The sequence below is a fragment of the Anarrhichthys ocellatus genome, unplaced genomic scaffold (genome assembly GCF_004355925.1).
Source record: "Anarrhichthys ocellatus isolate YVR2014 unplaced genomic scaffold, GSC_Weel_1.0 scaffold4, whole genome shotgun sequence".
NCBI classification, from domain to species: Eukaryota; Metazoa; Chordata; class Actinopteri; order Perciformes; family Anarhichadidae; genus Anarrhichthys; species Anarrhichthys ocellatus.
This window is the reverse complement of record NW_022280034.1, coordinates 5,577,964-5,601,261: the sequence shown is the minus strand read 5'-3', so window position 1 is coordinate 5,601,261 and position 23,298 is coordinate 5,577,964. Positions and strand designations below refer to the sequence as shown.

Here is a 23,298-nt window from a genome sequence, read left to right as displayed (position 1 = left end):
CTGATGCGTCTCTATCTCTTTCACAGACATGCCCTCAGAATGTTTTAACCCTCTATCCTTGTTCTTCCACAGTAATGGATGTCACTGACATCATAACGGGCAAAATGGACGATGAAGACAAGCAGCACTTTATCCCATTTCAGCCGTAAGTGTTGTTCAGCAGCAAAAAATAAATCATTCACACATACGGGGGCATAGAGTTCCTTTTACGCTTGGGATGATGTTGCATAAAAGCGGAAATAGTTCTGCTTTTACACTTATTTACATTATTATGAGTATGTACAGTATGTCAGAGACATAGTTGTTAACTCATTTTTTTTATGTCTTAAATTCTTGACACCTGATTAGCAAAGGTTTTAAGACAGTGCACGCTCGCCTATTCTATGCTGACTCAATTAAGGCAATCTCATTAACTGCTGCCATTCTCGTAGGACTGCGTACAGAGCCAGAGTAACCTTTTCCTTAACGTGATTTCCTACATAATTGGAAAGGCTTCAGATTCAGGCAGTTTAGTTGGCAGATCACCTCGCTTAACAGTTTTATCTGTGAGCATAAATCATGGGAATTAGAGCCTTCCAGCGTGAGGAGAAGAACAGGTTCTACAAGTGTGAATATATACCACTACATTTTGACTGATGGAGTTTTGAAATGGCAGTTCCACCGCCAATTACAGTGTGTGTTTTCAAGGCCAGCAAAGGCAGGAAGTGTTGGAGCCATTTAGCGGCGGTATGACGCAGTGATGTCATTTGGATAGACTCCTGGCATCCAAACAGAAACAGAAATGGCTGTCAGTATTGGACTAGATGGGTCGAAATCTTGCTGAAATAGTGTGTTGTTCTCGTTTGTCCCGGACACTCCTCCATCTTAAGTCTGAGTTGAGCTCTTCTCCGGCATGTTGTCTGGAATCAAACCAACTTTTATTTAGATAATGCATTTGTAGCAAAAGTTCCCATTGTGCTGAAATGATCAATTAGCTGATTGACAGAAATCAATTGGCTAACAATTGACTAATCATTTCAGCCATTCGATGCAAACATCCTCTGATTGAAGCTTCTCGAATGTGAGGATTTTGTACAAACCTCTCCTGTCCGTCAGTCTACTTCCGTGCTTGGATCGGTTTTGGATTCGAGTTTGGAGGCACTGAAGACAGCCTGATTGACAGAGATCCTTTACGGCTTCCTCCATGCTGACATCACCGCTGTCTTCTCCTCCATCCTCTACTTCTTCTGCTTGTTTAGAGTCCTCCTCTCTACTGCAGATGGCGTCCCCGCCCACTACACACAGTCCTCTCACAGCTGCCACACACGTGTTCCCAGATCACACCTGCTACTTCCTTATGCTCTGTACGTCACTCTGCTCAATCAGTTTGGTGTTATCTACACCTGAAGCCCCCTGGAGGACAAAACATGATGTCATATTTTACATTTGCTCTCTCACTGAAGCAGCGTGAGAATGTTAGTTTCGGATGGGGTACAGCTCAAGCTTCCCACTGCTCCAGTGGCACTATAAACGCTGACAGGGCATCATTTCCTAAATGATGATTTCTCTGTGTGTTTCTTCCATCACCCATCCTGCCTCCCTGCTAACTGTTAACAAGCGGCTTTGTGTCTGTCACGGTATTCGCATCACTCTTCGTTGTGTCTCTCTCTCTCTGTCTCCCCGTATATCTTTCATCCCACTCTCCCTCCTCAACTCCATCACTTTGTGGCTCTTTTGCCCCGCTCTTCCTCCTCGTCCTCCTCCTCTCTCTCTCTCCTTCTTCTCTGCGGTGTTTGCCTGTCGTGTGCATACTGCAGGCTAGCGTTGGATGATGCCATTCGCCACAAGCAGCTGAACATCTCCCGTTTTTCACCCAGGGTGGCAGGGGAGAACGACTTCCTCCAGACGGTCATCAACAAAGTTATCACCGCCAAAGAAGTCAATCACAAGGGCCAAGGTACAGTGCAAGGTTCAGACACGAGAACCAGGGCCAAGGAGGAAACTGTTACTACGATCAGACTTTTAGCAATAAAATGTGTGTCCTACTCATGCCACAACAGATTTTTAAATTGGTCCAGTATTGAGGAGGAGGGCTGCAGAGGGCAGCAGCCAATCGGGCTGCAGTGTAATCGCTGGGAGCAACTTCTCACCGTCGGTGTACGTCCACTAAAGCGCTTGTTTCTGCCACTGACCGGCTCAGATTGTTATATTAAGTGTCTGACAACATTAGGGGAATAACCCTAAACAGAAATGAGAATTTGTTTTTACCTTTCCTCGTTTGTTATTGTGTCCAAACAAGTCTCGCTCGGAGACGTCTTGCATCCACATTGTCGAAATCAGCTAAATATCAGTCACACCCTTAAATATCTTTTTAGATAAACTTAGCTACGCTTTCTGTACTCTAACTCTGACAACACCGACACTCCTCCCCCACCCTCAACTCTCACTCACTTTTCCACCGTTGTCTTCCGGCAACAAGTCACATGACATGATAATAACCAAGAGACCGGATCAAGCAAAAGGTAAAGAAAAATGTTTGATTTCTCTGAAGGGTCCTTGTCGTAATCTTGTAATAAAAATCGGAGCTCGTCGGAGGCAAAAACAAGCACTTTTATTGGATGTAAATTGATGATGAGAAGTTGCCCCGAGTACTGGACCAATATTAATAATTGTTGTCCCCATTAGTCTCTTAGGGTCCAAGTTGAAAAATACCAAAGATTCCCTTTAAGAAGGGGGAAGCCACACACTCATAACGATGATGCAATCTCCCTGTTTTTAATTCTATAAATCTGTGTTTTGGCATATTTTTTGTAATTGTGAGTGCACTCTTTCCTCCGGCTTTTCTTTGGTTACTCTCGACATTGACATTCATTTGAACAGCATTGCACCTATTATCTATGTAGAAAAAAAAGTTGTCTATTCATCTTTCATCTCTTCAAAATATTTCCCAATCCTTACAAGAAGGGATTCTAATTAAGCTTAGAGGTTAATTTTATATTTAACCTACATGACACCGTACTGTACTGCTGTCATTATCTGTAATGCTTCATTTTAGACATGTCCATACAAAGTACCATTAACCCCAATTTACTGGCAGGGAGTTGAAAGTGTTCATTGTGCTAATAAGAACATAATTCTTCGTTGAGAGCTCACACCATACATCACTGCTCGTACTATAAATAGTTGCCCCCATCACCATGACTACAAGATGTAAGTAATCCAGCTGTTAATTAAGCCGGTGAGTCTTCTGCAAAGACTGGATCTTAAGTTATCCGTGGTTAGAAGAACAACAACATTTAGCCATCTAAGGGATTTGTGCTGGGGGGGGGGGCAACAACATCACAGCCGCCACAGTATTGTCATGCCCCATGAAGATGTACTTGGATAAATGTCAGATCTGCTCCGACCCCCACTGGGAAGAGCAGCCGAGCAGCTGTTTCGGTCACGCTCGCGTATCAAAAGGCTTCCAGCTCGGCTAGTGAGGGATGCGTCGCTCATAACAATGTGGGTCCTGTAAAGCGAAAGTGAATAAAGCCTCAGGGTTCACAGACACCACTCACTTTGGTGGCCTGTGAAGGGGCACACTACAGGATGACTTCTTTAATTGGACCCCCTCCCGCCCTTTTTTTTTGGTTCATTTTCAGTCTTGTTAAGAGGTCTGTGCCTATGCTGCTTTGTTTATCCTGAGAGAATATTAAGAGTGAGTGTGGTTACAGAGCTGAAGCTGGCACACCGTGCAGTGTCTGCAGAAAAGAAGCTTTACTCTCAACCGGGAGAAAAGCGAGGCTGCCACTGGTGTTAAATTGTTAGGAAATATGACCCATGAAAGCCCCCCGAAGGCCCTTTGTTTCAGAATTATTCAGAGACAAAGAGGTTTCTTCTCGAGCTTTGCACTGTCAGGTCTTTCCAAGACCAATTATATAAGTCTGGGAATAACTGCACGATTTATATATTCTACAATAAGTGTCATTTATTCTCATGTTAAAATAGAAAAGGGCCTAAAGACGAAGTCTGAGGCATTGCAGACATTATTATAAATTTGGCAGTAGAAAAAGAAAATCTATTTATTTATTTAAATTTGGGCACAAAGGGTCTGTTTGTTTTGGGAAAAACATGTGTTTGTTTTGGGAAAAACATGTACTTGTTTTTCCCCTCCCAGTATTGGTGCTCAGAATTTGCACTTTTATTTGATCCAAGGTCTGTGTGGCTGTCTGATCAGAACAAAAAGAGTCGTCCACAAAGGAGATAAAATGTGCTCGTATACAGGTGGTATTGTAGATGTCAAACCAGCATCAAGGCTCAACACATGAATTAAATATTTTGTTGTGATTTTTTCATAACTCCCTGATGTCCCCAGGTATGGATTTTGTAGATGTGGTCATGCTTTCCTAATCACATCCCCGAGGGTAGCTTTTATTTAGTGTCTTGCCCTTGAGCCGTTAGATGTCACTCTGACGGAGGATAAATCTCTTTTCAGTATTTTCCCGGGGCGGTTTGCTCTCACATTGTCTTCTCCTGACGTTATCTCGGCCCCTCACCTCTTTACGTTGAATTCATCACCAGGCCTGTGGGTGACTCTGAAGCTGCTTCCTGGAGACATCCATCAGATAAGGAAGGACTTCCCTCACCTGGTGGACCGATCAACGGCTGTGGCTCGCAAGATGGGCTTTCCTGAGATCATCATGCCAGGTGCTTTTAAAAAGCTCTACCATTGCTGCCTGTCTCTGAACGTTTTGTATTACTTATTTGATTTGCTGAATCATTCATTCAGAAAGTGAATTAGAATTAATAGCTGCTATTTTAGAAAATGTGAGTTAGAGAGAAAAGGACATATACTTCATCAAGGTTTGATGAAGACATTAGTTATTTAATGGACTGAACTCACCCAAGAAGTATATGGTGCCAGACATCCCACCTACGATGTAATGAGTTATGCAGCAATATTATTATATGTATTCAGAAGGGTGTGAACCATGAGCGCTGGAAAACCTTTAAAAGTGAGGATTTCCTCCCATCTGACCCGCTTGTGTCTGTTTCTTAAAGGTGATGTGCGAAACGACATCTATGTGACTCTGGCTCTCGGGGATTTTGACAAGGGGAGCAAGACCAAGCCCAAAAATATCGAGGTGATCATGTCCGTTTACGACGAGGACGGCAAGAAACTGGAGGTACGGCTGAGGAATGTTAACTTATACCTATTTGGTATTTCACCTGGGGTTCAGCTCATTCTCTGCATTCTGGACACAGAAGTGCTCTAGCCGATCGCTCTCTCAGACAGTCTGTGATTTAACGGGCTTTCTTTAATCTCACACAGCTCAGCGTGCTGCTTAACTGACCAGGACTCCTATAAAGCAGTGTGATACACAGGCCAGACTGTACCCCTTTGCCACCCGTCAAAAATGACAGAATGCAATATTGGTGCTTGGTGGTTGATTGACTGGCATTACATTCGGCTCACCACTGTAGGAATCTACTTAATTCACTGTCGGAGTTGGTTCCAGACCCAAGCATGCGGACAGGAAATATAGGCAGCATAGTTTTAAAAGCTTAAAGTGATGAGAGAGAAATCAGCTTTTCCCTTCTGGTAAAATAATGACTTTTGGAAGGATCATTGTCTCCCCTGTCTATTCGTTTGTTAAATATTTATGTGGATGACAGTTTAAGCAGCACAGCAATCATTTAATTATTTTTATTTTGTAGTCAGCAATTAATTATTCAAATTTCAGTCATACCTTGTAGGCATTGATAGGAAAGTCTGGCGTCTAGGTCTGCAGCTTAATACCATTAATTGCATTGAATGTCTCTAGAAAATCAACAAAAGATTTGAACATTAATCATTGTGGCGACTGCCAATTTGCAACTTGGAGCATGTTTCATGGACTTTTTAACTCCGAGTACGGTTTCCTTTTGAATCTTGTGCCAGCCCATCAGTGTCATAATGTACTGATAAAGCCTTTGTCTTATCTAGAGTCTCGAACCAGTGACCCCCTTTCTCTGATGCTTAATTATAATCACCCCCTGCTGGACTTGAGCTCGTGTTCTGCTGAGGGCATCAGTTAATGGGGGATATGAGAGGTTTAGAGGAGTCGGACATGAGGAGTTTGTAGGAGGGTGTGAGTGTGTGCTCACGCGTCTGTGAATGTACCGTTTTTGATTTTGAGACTTTTGATTCAACTCTTGTCTTGATTTTGGGGCCACAGATTGTAGAGATCTTGTAATAGTTTGCATTAAGTTAAAGTTAATGCAAATGGAACTTTGAACTGGTTATGAAACCGTCTCAATTTCAAACTGATGCCTCTATATGACCAACATAAGCAAACGAGACCATCAGGGAGAGTATTGGCTATTTCCATGTAGTTATTCTAAATGCCTTACATCAAGTCTGAAACGATTTACGTCGTGCTGGTTCCCCAGAATCTCCTTCAGCTCAAACTCCAGTTGGGCCTCCGGCAGCGACCAGCTAACTGCCGACAGACCCAAATCCGTCTTTGCTGCCTCTTTAGCCCTGTATAGGTGGAGCTCCGGTGGGAGGAGGAGAGCACCACACCCGGCAGCTGGGAGCCAACACAGACACCACGCTGCTGGAGGCCCAGGCCGTATTGCTGGACTTAATGGATGGAAGGGGGGCACGGGGAAACCAGAACAAGGACTGCATAGGGTAGACTGTCAGACCCTGCTGCAGTAAAATGAGAGGTTTTCTCAAGGGAGTCTGGCATCTTTGAAGCACTACTGCTTTTGTCCACAGGGACTGACAAAATTGACACAACATGAAAGTTCCTCGTTGTAGCTTTACGGTATACCTGATATTTTCTTGCAAGGCTCGCTAAGGGTCCTATTGCTGTTATGGCACTCAGCATGCCTGTGTACTTGGAGTGAGAGGGTAAGTTACAAGGACTGATGATGGGAAGTGAATTGAGATGAGACTTCGGTGGTTATGGGGAGGCCTCCCGCAAATAGCCAATCAGAGGAGAGCGCTATTACCCCGTAGCTGCCTCAATTATACACATTAGTCTTAAATTGAGAGGCTGCGTGTGTGATTTGGCCCAGCAGGCATGGGAAATGTAAGGATCAGTGGTGATTATAATGTAAATATAATCCTGAAGTAGCAAATAGCAGTGATGACCCGGGCTTCTGTCAGATGGTACAGGAAATATATGACAATACAGACACAGCTTGGTTTTGTCATTGCTAGATAAGTAGTCTCATTGTGATTATTTTTGGATGTTTAGTTTGTGCTATAATTTTTACTACATTACATGGACAAATCTTTTAGAAATGTTTCACAAACGCAGATAAAAAACACTTTTCAGTCTGTGTCAATGGAACATATTGACTGTGTATTTAAAGACTTTCGGAGCCTTTGCGAAGCAACGATTTGAGTTAGTGACAGCCGTCAACAGTGATGACGGGACATTGATCACATCTACTGGTGTTATGGCCATGTGTCCCTGCAGCTCTGCAGCTCCTGTCAGTCAACATCTTGTCTTGCAGCTTCTCACAGAGATGCTCAGTGTCATCTGTTTGGTTCTCCGGGGATCAGGGCTAATTGGTTTAATTCTTCCTCTTCCTTCCTGGAGTTTAATTGGCATGCAGGAAATTCTGTGTCTGAGATGAGAGACAACTTTCACATTTTAACGTCTGAAGCTGTTTCAGTACGATCTTTGATAAGAGAAACTTTCTCTTGAATTCACCTTAAACTTAGGTCGGTTTCGTTTTCATCCAGCCTCTTAAAGACGCCTCCATACACGAGGCACTTGAAAATAGCAAAATGAAATTCCTGTCATTGAGACAATGTTTACCCTTTTGTGTCTTTCTCTCTGGATGTTTCCATCTCGGTCTCAGCCCTCTTATCTCAACCATTCTTCTCTGGTCTCTTTCTGCCTCTGAACTTAGTCATCCTTCCTCTGTCTCAAAGGATTTGTGATGCTGTGTAAAGAGAGCCTGGACAGTGACTTATCACCCCGACATATTAGCACCCACCCCCACGAAAACCCCGCTCACCTGCGGCTAGACCTCGACCACTTTCCCCTCTTCGACTCTCCAAAATCTGAGGCTGTCATGAATCCTGGACTTTTAGTTAAGGGGAAGGGTTACAAGAGCTAGCACCTGCCCCCCCCCCCCCCCCCCCCCCCTAGATCTGCTCGGCGTGACTGGGGGAGACGGGGCCTGTTATTCCTCATAATTGCTGGTTGTCAGAAGCAATTAGTGTTGGAGTATTTTAGCAGCACCATGGCCAGGGAGTCAGCTGGAGTAGTGGGAGGAAAGAGGTACGCTGGCTGAGCGCAGATTGATAGAAAACGAGGCATGCGTGCCCTCTGCTGTCACTCCAGCCCTCGTGCCAAATCCCCCATGGGACGCGTAGTATTTTACATACGCACCCTGACCCGTTGTAGAAACTCAGGGGGGACCCACTAGGAAGACCAATTTACATGGCTGGTTCCATCCGCACCAGCTGGTCTGCTTCCCTTCGCCTGGCTTCCCTCCACTTCTCACTGCATGAGAGCCACAGCGCCTCCTTAAATAATTAATTTCTAATTTATTTCTTATTTCCACAATGCTGTCATGAGATTGGCAGCCAACAGGCAGGTTGTGCATGCATTAACTACATCCAGACTTTTAAAGGCCACTACTAGATAAGCTCTGTGCCCCAGGGACTATATTTTATGAAATAAGTGCTCGCCAATCTTCCACATGCTGCAGGTGTGCTAATGGTTTGACAGTTCTAATAACTCAACCATCATGATTTTGTCACTTAGAACAAACTTACAGCCATGCCAGTATAACCGTATAAATCAGTGGTATTGTTTGATAACTTGCTTTGTGTCTTTTCTTTCTCGCTATCTAGAGTGTGATCTTCCCTGGAGCTGGAGATGAGGGCATCAATGAGTACAAGTCTGTCATCTACTACCAAGTGAAGCAGTCACGCTGGTTTGAAACAATAAAGGTGTGTCACTCTCCTCACCTCTGCAGTGGTGAATATTAATCCAAACAATAGATTAGATGGTTAATGTGGTGGCAAAATAAACGTATAGAACAAAAAGTTATTGATTCATGTGTTTTATATTTTTAGCTCATTTACTACAAATCACATGTACTTTACATCACAAGTAACCATTTTGCAAACCAGTTCTCCAGAACCGTCCTGAAAAACAATGTTAGCCGTCCCGCGAAAACCATCCCAAATCAAAATGTTGTTTCTTTACTTTGTTGCTATCACCTATAGTTGCTAGTGGCATAATAAGAACAACATTAAAATGTTGAGGAAATAAATAAGTATATTAGTTTTGCTAGCGCTATAGAGAAAAGTCACGCTGAAAGATACAGGATTACCAGGATTGGTTTAAAAATAGTCATTATATCTGAGTGAACTGCTGTGTCTTATTGTTGTATATTTAGTTTATGTAAATCACTTATAAACTTTTTGTTATCAAAGTGCAGATGACCTCCGCAGCGTATTTCATTACAGAACAGGAGTAAATGCTGCAGTTCACTGCTTAACGCCTCGTGTTCCACCGAACAGAAACTCTCAGTCCTGCTGTGTGTTTCGCTCCATTAGCTGTTAGCTCCTTTTTGTCCCAGAGGCGGGAAGATCTGTTTGTCCCAATATGCATTTTCTATCGACAATGGGATGACGTTAGTCTCACTCTGTTGCAAACCATTCTACTTTCCATTGGTTCTAAATAGTTTCTATATAGTATGAAAGTCTAGAATTTGAGGCGCATTCTGCTCCCGTGTCCCGGCGTGTCCTGAAACATCTGCTTTGTGAGTGCGGCTTCATGGGTGTAGATGTCTCACACGGTCCCTTTCTGTCCTTCAACTCAGGTTGCTATCCCTATCGAGGACGTGAACCGGAGCCACTTGCGGTTCACCTTTCGCCACCGGTCATCGCAGGACTGTGAGTACAAATGTCAGCGTCTGAATAATCAGTTTTGCCGATAAACAGCTGCACAATTGGCTGCTAATCTATCCGCGGCAAAAAATAGTGGAAGATATCCAATCCGAGCAGATGTGTTGCCCGGTGATAAATACTCCGAAGCTCACCCTTTGTCACATTCATCAGAGGTATTAGCTTGCCCCTGCACAAAGCAGCATCATGAAGCGGCTTGTCAGAGGCTACAGCTGGGATGTGAATAATGCCCGAGGGGACCCGGTTGTTTGTTGGGACCAGTGTCGGGCTGAACGCAGCCAGTGTTGTATCTCCTTCTGTTTTTGAACACCCTTTCTAATCCTGGGGGTGTGGAGGGCAGGGAAGCCTGGTACTGGCAGCCCTGCCGTCCCATCTGCTGGCTACATGGCGAGGCCATCCCTCCAGCAGCAGGAGCGTGTGCAGGGAAAAGGATTTCAGTGGGGTAAAGGGAGCCATGACAGGTGTATTAAACAATCGGCTCATAGCGCACGGAAGGCAAAGCAGAACTGGGAGGATGTCGGCATGCGAAGGTATGTATACCTTTCCCTTAGTAAAGCAATCTGCAGCTGCCGTCATCCTCCAGTTCCAAAATCCTTCAGCTCTGTTTGCCTCTCGCCGACATGCAGGTGGTTTGGAGGAAATGGCCAGGTCTCAGAGCTCAGTGCTGGCTTATAATCCACTTGGAGAGCCTTCTTGTCATGCTTGGCACCTTGCTTCTGCGGGGACTAATGCTGTTACGAGGCATGCCTTTGAAACTCTGTGACTTGCTGTTATCCTGCTGTAATGGTTGCTTTAGAAACTGGCTCACCTCAAGTGACTCTGGGACTGGGGGGGGGGGGCACGGGCACGCTCATGCTGCCGAACTTTAACTTGTCCCTGACAATTGACAAGAAGAGGGATGAGTTGGAAACGTGTATTGGCTGGATTATATATATTTGAACATGGTGTATGCCTTTTATTTCCCTTTCGTTGAGTGTTAACACTTGTATCCCATCATAGGACATGGAACACCTGGTCATTCATATCCCTGGACACATGAATCTAGCTTCCAAGTTTCTGATTGGCTGCATCTGTGCAGGCATCAAGCCACTTGGTTTTTCCTGCACAGAGTTGCCTTTTGGATTTCTGCTCTAGAATCTGTTGCATATACCACTCTGCTGGATTTTAGCTTCTCCTCTCCATCACCACGTGTCACTTTCATATCGATGTGTAAAATGAATGTTACCAAAACTGGAAAATTAAGTCAAATGTAGGTTCCTGAAGCTAGGATGTTTACATGTGCAAACCCTGACCCATTACCTATTGTGTAATTACGTCCTCCGTGATATTAATCTTTGAATGCAGATTTCACAGTACCTTAAAATATATAAAGTACTTTTCCAGGAAATAGGGGGGTATTAATCTCTCTCCATATGAAGAGTGTTTGCAGCAGAGCAGAGATGGTCTGTTAAAGAAGTCCTTTCAGTTGTCCGCCTCTGCCGCCATCTGCTTGTGTCCTTCCTGCTTCCTCCGCAGCTACTAGCTTTGCACTGGACTTTGTAGAGTGACAGAGCTGCTCATCGAGGCCACAACTATAGCCTGTGTGCTCGGTACCTCTCAAACCCCCCCCTGGTTCAAAATCAGGCCGGTTTTTATCAGACTACCACTCAAGCATTGTCATGGCCTCATCAGACTGATGACTGATATCACAGATGCCGCCGTGGCTGGAAGAGATCACCGCCGTCTTTCACTTCTGTTTCATCCGTCATTGTGTGCTATACTGCCTGGTGAGCGGGGTAGAGGGGAGTCTTTAAAATGTGGCACAGTACACACACAACATAAATCTAAACTGACAGGCCACCTTAGAGGTGGAAGTCTGCAGAACTTCCAAACACCCCCCCCGCCCCATAAAAAAAGAATGCAGAGTTTCTTTTCTCTAATACATTTTTCTCAGCTGGGTGGCATGCATACAGTGTTTTCTCTCCAGTGGTTCCTCTCAAGCCAGCCCAGCAATTCTTCACCGGCGAGGCTGCAGGCAGCAAACCAATGAGGGGATTTATGCAGATAGAATGCGTGAGATACTTCGATGAGTCACGTCTCCCTGCACGTAAATCTGAGCTGCTTGATCCACAATGATGATATATGTTGGCCTCTCCAGACGCTTTGGTTACAGGACAAAGTCATAACTCTCGAGGCTCGTTTATGCAGCGCTTCCCCTCAACAGTTCCAAACACCGTCGTACACGTGTGTGTGCAAGCACACGTGAGCAATGAGCATCTTTTTCTTCGCCCTAGATGGATTACACAAACAGCCCTGAGATCAGGTGCAAGTGTTTATTCATATGCAAAGAGGAAGTGGACACACAGGGAATCTTAATCCAAACCTTGTGGCTTCAATGTCAGCAAAGAGCTGTGTAGAGAGAAGTGTTCCTTTCTTTTACAAATCACATGTTTATGATAAAATCAATCGTTGTTATGATCGCTAAGATGCTGCATTCATCGCCTTGTAATTTAATAATTTCTATCATTGCACCTCCCACTTGCTCTCTTCACCTTGCACAATTCATTCACACCCAGTGCTCTTAAGGCAGTCAAAATAGATAACTTATGTACAGATACAGTCGCAGCATTAACACAGAGATCAGAAGGGGACAGTATGTTGTTGGGCTCGGGAGCCCTCTCAGGAGCTGACTCAGAGCCTGTTATGCTGAGATTTATATTTGGGATTATCTGTTTTTGTTTGTCTGGTAGCTTCTTAATGATTTGTTGTAAAGTCCGCCTCGCAGCACGGTTCACTGCAATAGACTCTAAGGCGCACACTTGTCATGTGAACACATGACATGATTTGGAGTATTTGCAAATATTCACAAAAAGCAAAAGTACACTTTTTTTAAATGAATATATCATCTCCTCCAAAACGGCTGTTTTTTTAGTCTTCCTCATGCGTTTTCTTTTCTTCCTCCCACAGCCAAAGACAAATCGGAGAAGATATTCGCTCTGTCTTTCGTGAAGTTGATGAGGTATGATGGGACGACTCTGAGGGACGGCGAGCATGATCTCATCGTGTACAAGGTAAATGTGAAGTAGCCCATAACAACACCGTTAGATGTCCGCCTGTGGTGTTCTGGTATGTTTGGTACTGGCTGCCTACTGTGTCTGTCGAGCCGGCCCTCGTGACCACAGATATGAGTCCGAGTTGAAAAAGTCTCATTAGTAGTTGCCTAATAATAGCTTCTTTGCCTTCGATGGAGAATTGTGTGGTTGGTAAGCATCCACCCCCGCAATTTAACAACTTTCCAATTAAAATTCCTTGTATAACGATACCTTTAGCAGTAAAACATCCTTTAAAGTATAGAAAAAAACATAAAAGAGATAGGGGATATGGATTTCACTTGTCTTTTCCTGGAAAACCAGGCAGAAGCAAAGAAGTTGGAGGACTCCTCTCTGTACTTGAGCCTTCCCGCCACAAAGATGGAGATGGAGGAGAAGGGCTACTCCACCACGGGAAAAAACTCCCAGAACCTGGGCAACTGTTCCATCAGCAAGGACTCCTTCCAGATCTCCACGCTGGTCTGCTCCACCAAGCTCACACAGAACGGTAACAGCTTCTATGCTTCACACTTTGCATTTGCCTAGTTTTCTCTTTCTTTTTGTCTCTAGAAAGTGCCTTTCTGAAGACACACTCCTAATCTCTACAGGTGTACAGGAAACACAACGCTAACTTGTCCTAACACCTGTAAACATATGCTTATTGGCAGACAGAGAAACTAGTATTCCAGCAGTTATCATTTTCAATTGTACTTTAGAAAAACATATTTTTTCAATGTATTTTAGCGGAGTAGACCCTGGATATTTGAAACCAGCTCTGGGCCACAGCTTCTGACTTTGAAGGATGGATTATCCGTGCGCACTAACCATATATCACTTAAAGTAGGACTCGGGGACCCCTGCCGTCCGAAGCTCCCTCCACCCCGTTTTTACATGTTTGACGTTTGCCCTCGCCCAAGGGTTGTCTCCATCTTCTTCTCCTCCTGACCTACTTTCTCTTACATAACTCCCTTCTATGAGTCAGTGCCAGTCAGTCCATCTCTGCTCTGTTTACTGTTTTGTCAGTCTGGCAGAGTAATTTCCCAGGGTGCTGCGAAGATCGACACTTATTAAGCTAAGGAAATCCCCATCTCTGCCCTGTGGTAAATGGATTAAGGATTTTGGCCTCTTTTGTTCCCCCAGCCTTTATACATGTTTACAAATCCCAACAGACATTACTGTAAACCCTCTTGGATGTGTTGGTATTTGCACACTGTGTTAACATTGCGGTTGTCTCGGTGTGCATTGTGTGTAAAGCTGCGTGTGAGCGGTCAAATGCTCCTAGCTGTGATTTCACAGTTACTCTAAACAGAGCCATCTTAAATGTCTGCGTGGCTTTCCTCTGCGCTTGCTTCTTTGTTCTTTTATGATACGCAGGACTGAGTCAACATTTTAATTAGAGCCTAAATGAAAAAGCTTCGTCTTTCCTCTCTGTGCTTTTTAGCCACAGCCTGAGAGAGGGCGAGAACGAAGAAGGGACAGATTCACCGCAGGCCAACTTTGACTGGAAATTAATTGTTTTGCTTGCCCAAGGCAAAACAACCTGTTTGAATACAAAGTTTCATCGTGCCCTTATGCTTTTGTTCGTGGTAACACAAAGATCATTTTAATTAGTCGGACAAGGGCACCGTGAAAGGATACGCTTGAACTTTGAAGCAAATTGATGTTTTGTGTGGCCGAGGTCTTTGCGGTCTGTTTGTAGTATCAGAGCGCTCACTGAATAATCCTTGTATATCCCTGTAAAAAGAAGCACTACAAACCTGTTCACTTTATTCATGTGCAAAATATGATATAATCCTTTTGAATATTTCAATTTTCCCTTCAGGAACAGGTGGTATTGCAAAGTAAAGTTAGGCCAGAGAAGATCGGCAACCTGTGGTCTGTTAAATACACTAAAGTCCTCTTAAAATTTTAAATTGTACTAAAGGATAATTACACTTTATTACAACTTGACACCAAAATGAACTGGCAACATGAAAACATCGCTTTAACGTTCAGCCAGACTGTCCAAACCACTTTATCTGAAAGCAAGCACACCCAAATAAAAATGATAATCTCTCACTGCACGGAAAACTATGCATTCACACTACGGCAAATACAATAGGTCAAAGTTAATCCAGTAGTTTTAATGTGTTAACCACAATTCATGTTTACAACAGCGGTTCCAGATAGGTTTGGCCCACCTGGAGGTTTGTTTAAAAGCTCTGTGTCAGCTTGTGTTTGTTGCTCCCTTTTACTTTGTTTTAGCAATGTGTTTTCTGCTTTCCTAGATCTGAGCAAATAACTATACAAGTGAGTACATCCGTTAACAGAGGCGAGCCATTGTTGCTTTTCTAATGTGAATATGAGAGACAAAGTATATGAGGTTATAAACTCCATAATCGGGAGTTGCAAAAAATGTGCCTCTTGCATTTATGGAACCATCTCAGCACCTCTTGTAATATTGAAATACATACACGGTTGTTGATCTTGATGCGCCGCAGATATTCTAGAAATGCTGGATTTTCACCTAACGGTGGCTTTGAGCATCAATCTTCTTCAGTAACAAATCTTCTCTCTACCAGCCACATACTCATGTGACCTCGTGGAAAATCGTTGCTGTCCAATAGAGACTTAAATTCGGAGGGAAAAGTAGATTTTTCATTGTTTCATTCCTAGATGTGGCCCAGATAACGTGCACGATAAACGCTCATAAAGCCACAGAAATGAGGTCACTGCAGAACCCCGAACAGGCCTTGGTTAGATCTATTGGAGGGGAGACTTTTGTTGCAGCGTATATTACATTATACTGCGTGAAAGAGGAGGATGTTGTGTGTTGCTACCGTTTTTGTGATTAAGTTTAGTCTGCGGTGTAAATTGTCATTTAAATGGAGTCGTGTGTGGCTTCCTACTCGGCTCAGTGGGTGGTGATGTCAGCAGCTTCAGTTACAGAAGCAGAACCCGCCCACTCCGATTACAGTAGATGGGGAAGTCGTGTCAGTAGCTCAAACCCTTGTCTCAACTGTAGATGTACAGTATTTAACATCAACAAGACAATCAATCACCATTTCCTCTCCCCATTGTCCACTTCGCATATCCTTTCTACACTTTCCCTTTTTCCCTGCGTGCGAGCGACTGGCAGCAGCGTGTGTCCTGGTGAGAAGATTCAGTCTGGTAGAGCGGCTCCTCTGCTGATATTTACCTGGCACTTTGCGGTGCTAATTTGCAAGGCCCCAGTAGGCGCTTGGGGATCAGGACGCTTCGTCGGCACTGCACACCGAGTTTGATTAAACAGTGAGGTGCGTGCGTGTGTGCGTGCATGCATGTCTCCCATGGGATGTCATCCCACGCCAAAGCTCTAGGAAAAGGTTTGAGTTATTTTAATAAATCAATGCAGAGCCAATCTCTCTCTCCGACTGCGTCTGCCTGCGTTATTAAAACCTGCAGGCTCTTTTAAAACCTTCACCTTCACTCACTCACTCACTCACTCACTCACTCACTCACTCACTCACTCACTCACTTCCTTTTTCCTTCTATTCTGATTCATCGTCTTCAATTTTAGACGCCCCTTCTCGGCGATCGGAGCATATATCGACGACCGAAGGGATGATTGACGATCGGTTTTTATTGCGCGGATATAAAGGCGATTTTGAATCACTTTAACAGACTTAGGAATCCTTAATTACAAACCAGTTTGATCTTTGTTCTCCATAAGCCTGCTCACCATAAGCCTGTGCTGGTAAAGAGTAGTTCATGTTATTATGGCTTTGATTTGGATTGTGATATTAAAGATAATATAACAATAGCAAACTGAACATGAGGCTGTGATAGTCTGTAAATGAACCAGGTTGTTTTTGGGGTGTTGATCAGACAATGGTAAATGCACTGTTAAGTTATAGAGGCCTGACCATTGAGACCATTGCTACCCTAACCCTTTAGTCCAAAGCACCCAGCTATTAGTTTGACAGCCCTGTCTTTCTCCTGAGCCACTGCCACCTCAAAATTAGCTTTTTGGGTTCTGTGGAATTTCAGATGTTTTGCTGTTTATAGAACAAATAATGGATTGATTCATTGTAAAAAAAAAATCAACATATTCATCAATAATAAACATTAATTGCAGCCCTTACGTTTGTCTATAACTAAATTCATGTTCACCTCAGGCTAACTGGTTGCCCACATGACATTTCACAAGACTTACTCAGACAGGACGTTTTGGGGGTGGGGGGGAGAGAACAGTACTTTGAATGCCCCTTGCAACAGACTGCTTGCTTCGTACACATGATGCCTCATCCCTGATCCCCACATCTGAGATGAAACACTCTTCTTTTTTTATTAATTAAGCTAGATTTATGCATGCGGTCTCCCAGCGCTGGGAGCTTGTGTGAAGTGGCTGCTGGCTCGTCCCTGGGTATTTGCAGTGTGCTTCACTAAATGAATGTTGGAGGAGCAGCACAGATCTAATGGCAGCAAAGCTGGGAGTGGACGTTGCCTGGTGGAAAATATTTTAATAAAAGATAGTTTTAGGATAGAGAAGTAATGTTTATACTGTGTAAAATCGCTGTGTTTAAAAACCCTGCACTTTTGAACTTGTAACCAAATATAAGGCTGTAACTGTTAAAGAAAAACAGAACAAGCTATTACGACTACTTAGTGGTTGTGTTTGCTTGTTAAAAATGAGCAAAAATGCTCTTGTCAGGCAGTTGCACCGAAAACAAACATTTGAATGCTAATGCTAAGGTTTTTTTGCATTATGATGTAACCTACTTTCCCGGAATTGATTATTCCACCACTCTCCATCTGCCAGTTTTGTAGCTTTTGAATTCGGCCTACGAAGACATCCGTTCCCAAGCAAGATATTGTTTGTCGCAGGCACTTCCGCGCAAACCACATCTCGCGCACACCCTGCCTCATTGTCCCACGTGTTGCAGACGGCGTGACCTCTAACAGCATTGATGATTTATTCTCATTTCATTACATTTGTCTCTCTGAGCGGCTAAGCCTACAGGTTTCAAACACATATATCCTTGGGGAGGGGATCCCTGCTTATTTTAGACGGGGTCTTGTGACTGAGCCCTCAGGTTTGCAGATGATAGGCATACATCACTGTCTCGCCATGCTTCATTGGCTCTCTGATAGCCGATCAGGCATGGCGAGCAGAAAGAGGGAGACGTTCAGCTGCTTTTTCTCCGTAGGCTTGGTTAATAAACACCATGAATCCGCTATATCTGCACTGGTCTATAGCTGGGTCGATTAGTTGATTAATTAATTATTATTCCAATGTGTTTTAACTTTAGAAAAGATCTGACTTTGTGTAGCGGGCTGGCGCTCGCTAACCATCCCTTAACAAATGGACATTTTGAGACTCCCAATTTGATAATCTGCCAAAGGTGGTCTGATCGAGCGCTCCCTTGAGCGTGATTAATCGCGCCATGACTCATCCTCTCGTGACTAAATTAATTTTCCATGATTAAAGTAAGAGATCTAATAGAATGACTTACGCCACGTTTAGGAAATTCACTAACTGACTTGTGACATCTCAAACAAATGGCCCCACAATACTCATTAAATTCAAATGTTCAACCTTAATTGTCATTTCTCGCTGCCTCTCAATCTCTCTTCACGCCGTATTACCATTGGCAGGATGAGCATCGCGCTGCGCTTTGTGGTAATGGCTTTTTTTGTTTGCTTGTTTGTTTGTTTCAGTGGACTTACTTGGCCTGCTGAAGTGGCGCTCCAACACCAGCCTGCTGCAGCAGAACCTTCGTCAGCTGATGAAGGTGGAAGGCGGCGAGGTCGTCAAGGTCAGAGGGCGAAAGTCGTCCTGCAATGCGCCGACTACGCTGTCATCTTTGTTTAAACGTTGAGTCAGTGCCTTCAAAGCAGGAGCCAAAAAAACTAACTATCTCAACTCACAATCTGTTTTTAACTATTGTATCCTTGGAAATGGACTTCCTCCCACCAGGTCAACAAAACAAATACAAAATATATACCTCAACAGCTGGCGACATTAAAACAAAGGCAGTCACAATCCTCAGTGTTTCCTGAAGGTTACAGCTTCTTGGCAGCAGTTTCACAAATGATTTCACTGTCGGAGGGAACAGGTTTGCTAAGGAGGGAGGCACAGAGCACCACACACGGTGTAGTGAAGGGCAGGAGATGACATGTGTGACCTGCTGTCACACATGTACGCAGGCCCTTGAAGTGCTCAGCGTGGGGCAGACGAATAAATCAAGTCTCCAGATAAAGTTTAGCATGGGCTGGTAGGGGGGGGCCTGTCAGATTGCAGCGTATCTGAGGAAGTCCTTCACCCAAACAGTTTTGATCAGGCCAGATAGATAGTTCATTAAACCACAGGGGTGTGATTATTATTACCAGCACATTAGCACTCAATCGCTCCGAAGCTCTCCGAGGCTGCAATTACATAACTCTTTCAGCGTGGCAGTTAAGAGACGATTTATCAACAGGGTATATACATTGCTATGGGTGTATGCTGTTTATTAGATACTATGCATACAGATTAGATCATAGATAAATGATGGGAGGTTTAGATGGCTATCAGTTGTGTTTTTTTATCACCATGATGTGTACTGTTATTAAGTGAACAGGTCACTCCTCCATGTCTCTGTCTGGCCTTCATGAGATTGCTTCGTGCTTTAACCTCCTGACAACTATGTTTGTCTCTCGTTGAGAGCGCGATGAATCTCACCCATATCCAGATGACGGACCGTTCACAGTATACAGTGAAGGCTCCGTGTCTGACACTTTTGCGTCCGTTTTCACATTGCCTCACAATTGGCTGTGTAAATGGAGCATGCTTCCCCAGAGAAGGAGGGCGTGTATAGTTGGTGTTTCTGGAGGCACTACCGACAGGGAAATGATTACCGTCTTCATAACGCTATAGTGGCTCATGTTAGCAGCTGTAAAGGGCAGCGCATAGCCCTGTCGGAGCAGGAGTTCACCTGCCATCTAGTTATAGTTAGCTTTTATGGGCTCACATTAAACATGTTCATGATAAAAAATAATAAATTACTTGGTTAAGATTAACAATTCATTGCACTGAACATTCGTTTTGTTCTAACTTGATGTGATTTTGCATATTTTTTGCGACTTCCATGTCCGTGTTTTATCGTTGTGCCCGCCGTAACATGCTTTGCGCCTCTTGTCATTCTAGTTTCTGCAAGACACTCTGGATGCTCTCTTCAACATCATGATGGAGAACTCTGACAGTGACACTTTTGATACTTTGGTGTTCGATGCCTTGGTAAGCAAAGAAGCAGACAGAAACAGCGGAGCGGAATTCATACCGGGAGAGCTCTTGTCAGTGGGAAGAAACACTTCGACGCATTCGCAGCTCAGATGCACATATAATATGTTGTCAAATCTTTCATATGCTAAACACCTCTCTTGACAGGTGCCTTTGCTCTGTGTTGTTGGCCCTTTTTGATTTACCAACAAAAGCTTTTTGTGCACTACTCTCTGTTTCCTGTTTTAAGCTGTAGCTCCAAACCACCAGGGTAAAGAATCCATTTGTTTTTGTTTTCGGGAGAGAGCAGAAAAACAAAGTATGATAGGAGCAATATAATAGTCTTTTCTATATGCTGTGTGTTTGAGCATGATTTACCTGTGCCACGGCACATGGCAGTCCACAAGTATTTGTACATTCACATACTTTTGTTGTTCTGGCTCTGTACCTCAGTATATAGTCAATATGGTTGCAGTTCCTACCGTTTTGTCTTATTTTACATCCCATGTGCTACGTTACAGAGCTAAAACAATAGAACATGTGTATATTGTAGCTCACAAATTATTCCCTCATCAGATACAGACACATTGCATCTTATGTGGTTTCACTGCTGCATTAATCTGCATGAATTTGTAGGGCCAGGGTAGCATTTTGTTCATGTTGCTTGTTAAAAACAGGTCTCATTTTACTGCAGAATCGAGCACGAAGAACGACAAAATATATGAGAGTATGAGCCACAAGTGTTTGTGGTCAAATAGTTGACACGGTATCTGGCAGAATCCTCTCTACAATGCTATCACCTTAACGTCGTGGGGTACATCTCAAAAGAACAGTTTTGATTGTCCGAGAAAGCATGTCGAGATTGTGTTGTCTGTGGTCCCAGATTATCTGCAGGCTCATGAATCGAGAGAAAATGTCTTTCTGCTCGGATGCAATCTGGTTTAACTTCCCAATCTCTGCATATTGAGTAAGACAGGCAGTTTCCTGCTCTTTATTATAAGCAATGTGCTTTACCTTCTAACGGATATGTCTCTGTTCTCTGACAGGTGTTCATAATTGGGCTTATAGCTGACAGAAAGTTCCAACACTTTAACCCTGTCCTGGAGACCTACATTCGAAAGCATTTCAGTGCCACGCTGGCATACACGTGAGTTATTTACCCTCTGCACAAATAGACCAAAGACATTTACAGTAATAACTTCTATCCCATTTTGTGAATAGCAGATTTAACAGACTCTATATCGTTGTGTTTGAAGGAAGCTGACCAAAGTTCTGAAGAACTATGTGGACAACGCTGAAAAGCTGACGGAGCAGCTCCTGAAGGCCATGAAGGCTCTGGAGTACATCTTCAAGTTTATCGTCCGCTCCAGAGTCCTCTTTAACCAGTAGGTCTTCTTTAACCAGTAGGTCTTCTTTAACCAGTAGGTCCTCTTTAACCAGTAGGTCTTCTTTAACCAGTAGGTCCTCTTTAACCAGTAGGTCCTCTTTAACCAGTAGGTCCTCTTTAACCAGTAGGTCCTCTTTAACCAGTAGGTCTTCTTTAACCAGTAGGTCTTCTTTAACCAGTAGGTCCTCTTTAACCAGTAGGTCCTCTTTAACCAGTAGGTCTTCTTTAACCAGCAGGTCCTCTTTAACCAGCAGATCCTCTTTAACCAGCAGGTCCTCTTTAACCAGCAGGTCCTCTTTAGCCAGTAGGTCTTCTTTAACCAGTAGGTCTTCTTTAACCAGTAGGTCTTCTTTAACCAGTAGCTCCTCTTTAACCAGTAGCTCCTCTTAAACCAGCAGGTCTTCTTTAACCAGTAGCTCCTCTTTAACCAGTAGCTCCTCTTTAACCAGCAGGTCTTCTTTAACCGGTAGCTCCTCTTTAACCGGCAGCTCCTCTTTAACCGGTAGGTCCTGATGCACTCACTAACACTCGAAGAGAATGAAATGAACTAGAAAGCCCAAAACTAAACGCACAGAGAGTAAAACGAAATAAAATGTCATAAAAAATGTATAGAATCACAGAAAAGCGGGTTTTTTAAAAGTGATTTATAATAAGAAACGAGGTTTGCAGCCCCGATCTCCTCAGACAGGTTGTTCCAGAGTCTAGAGAGGGAATTCATGCCAGAGAGCAAGAGTATACATTCACGTTATCGCCAAGTGATGAAGATGTGGGTAATGGTCTCCACGTTTTGTAGGGAAAGAAATAGTCTAAAGAACATTTATACTTATCGCTGGTTGGCTTATTGCCAATAGTTTTCATTTCTATATTGCTGTAATTGTACCACAATATCATCATTGTGTGCAGCGTTGATTGTGCTCTCCACAGTGTGCCACTGCTGTGGAATGAAGTTGCAACAGGTGAAAATGAATGGTGTTAATGGCGAGGTGGTGATTTATAATGGATGTGTTGATAATTGGCTGCGGAGATGTTAAACGGATGATAGTGTTGTCGAGCCGCTGAATGAGACTCAGGGGCTGATGTATGATCCTGGTCTAATTGAGTGTGCAGAGTTTGATTGGTTTTTCTGTCTGATGTCTAGAGGACGCCTCGTCCTTTGCCTCACGGATCAGACTCCAGCAACGCCACTCTCTTGTAGGGCCGTCCGTGTTCACGCAACCTTAAAGAGGACCTCCCGTCTGTGCTTTGTCGTTGTCGAAGCGCCTCCTTTGGTTGGGTGCCAGTATCGGCTCTGTCGGGCCTTTGTTATCAAGTTAGAAATTCTTCTCACGTCTGAAGCTGTGTTTGTTGAAGCCCGTCATGCAGTTCTGTCAAGAAGGTGCCGAGGCTACATCGGCACGTGTTTGGCTTTTCATCGCGAGCCCCGCAGAGGCGATACTCTAATCACACACTCCCCCCCTCCCCCCCCCTGTGACTTGTGAGTGGTGTGGCTGTCAGGAGCTCAACTCTGCTCCTCTGTGCCGCAGGTGAGAGGCAGCTTTAAGTAATTGTTGTTGTAGGAGCCCAGGACGGATGCCTCTAATCCCATGATTTCTGTAAGCCCTCAACAGTGACTATCATGGGCCATGTAATACCTGCAGCCCCATGAGAGATTGTGGCAACACAAAAACCCACCTCTCTGGAAGCGGGCCAGTGAAATCTGGTGCGGTGGAGCAATCCAAACACTTCACACCTCTCTACC

General features: G+C 44.0%; 1 protein-coding gene across 2 annotated transcripts in view; it reads left to right on the top strand.

Annotated features, from left to right (window-relative positions):
* Positions 1-23,298, top strand: part of dock1 (dedicator of cytokinesis 1) — a 156,755-nt gene that overhangs the window by 25,627 nt on the left and 107,830 nt on the right. For both annotated transcript variants that reach the window (XM_031842849.1, XM_031842848.1), the window contains exons 11-22: positions 73-145; positions 1,857-1,936; positions 4,543-4,668; positions 5,023-5,147; positions 8,825-8,923; positions 9,802-9,874; positions 12,833-12,936; positions 13,279-13,462; positions 18,634-18,731; positions 20,102-20,191; positions 21,220-21,320; positions 21,430-21,558. In XM_031842849.1, the coding sequence (XP_031698709.1) occupies positions 73-145; positions 1,857-1,936; positions 4,543-4,668; positions 5,023-5,147; positions 8,825-8,923; positions 9,802-9,874; positions 12,833-12,936; positions 13,279-13,462; positions 18,634-18,731; positions 20,102-20,191; positions 21,220-21,320; positions 21,430-21,558 (1,282 nt within the window). The remainder of the gene's footprint in view (positions 1-72; positions 146-1,856; positions 1,937-4,542; positions 4,669-5,022; positions 5,148-8,824; positions 8,924-9,801; positions 9,875-12,832; positions 12,937-13,278; positions 13,463-18,633; positions 18,732-20,101; positions 20,192-21,219; positions 21,321-21,429; positions 21,559-23,298) is intronic.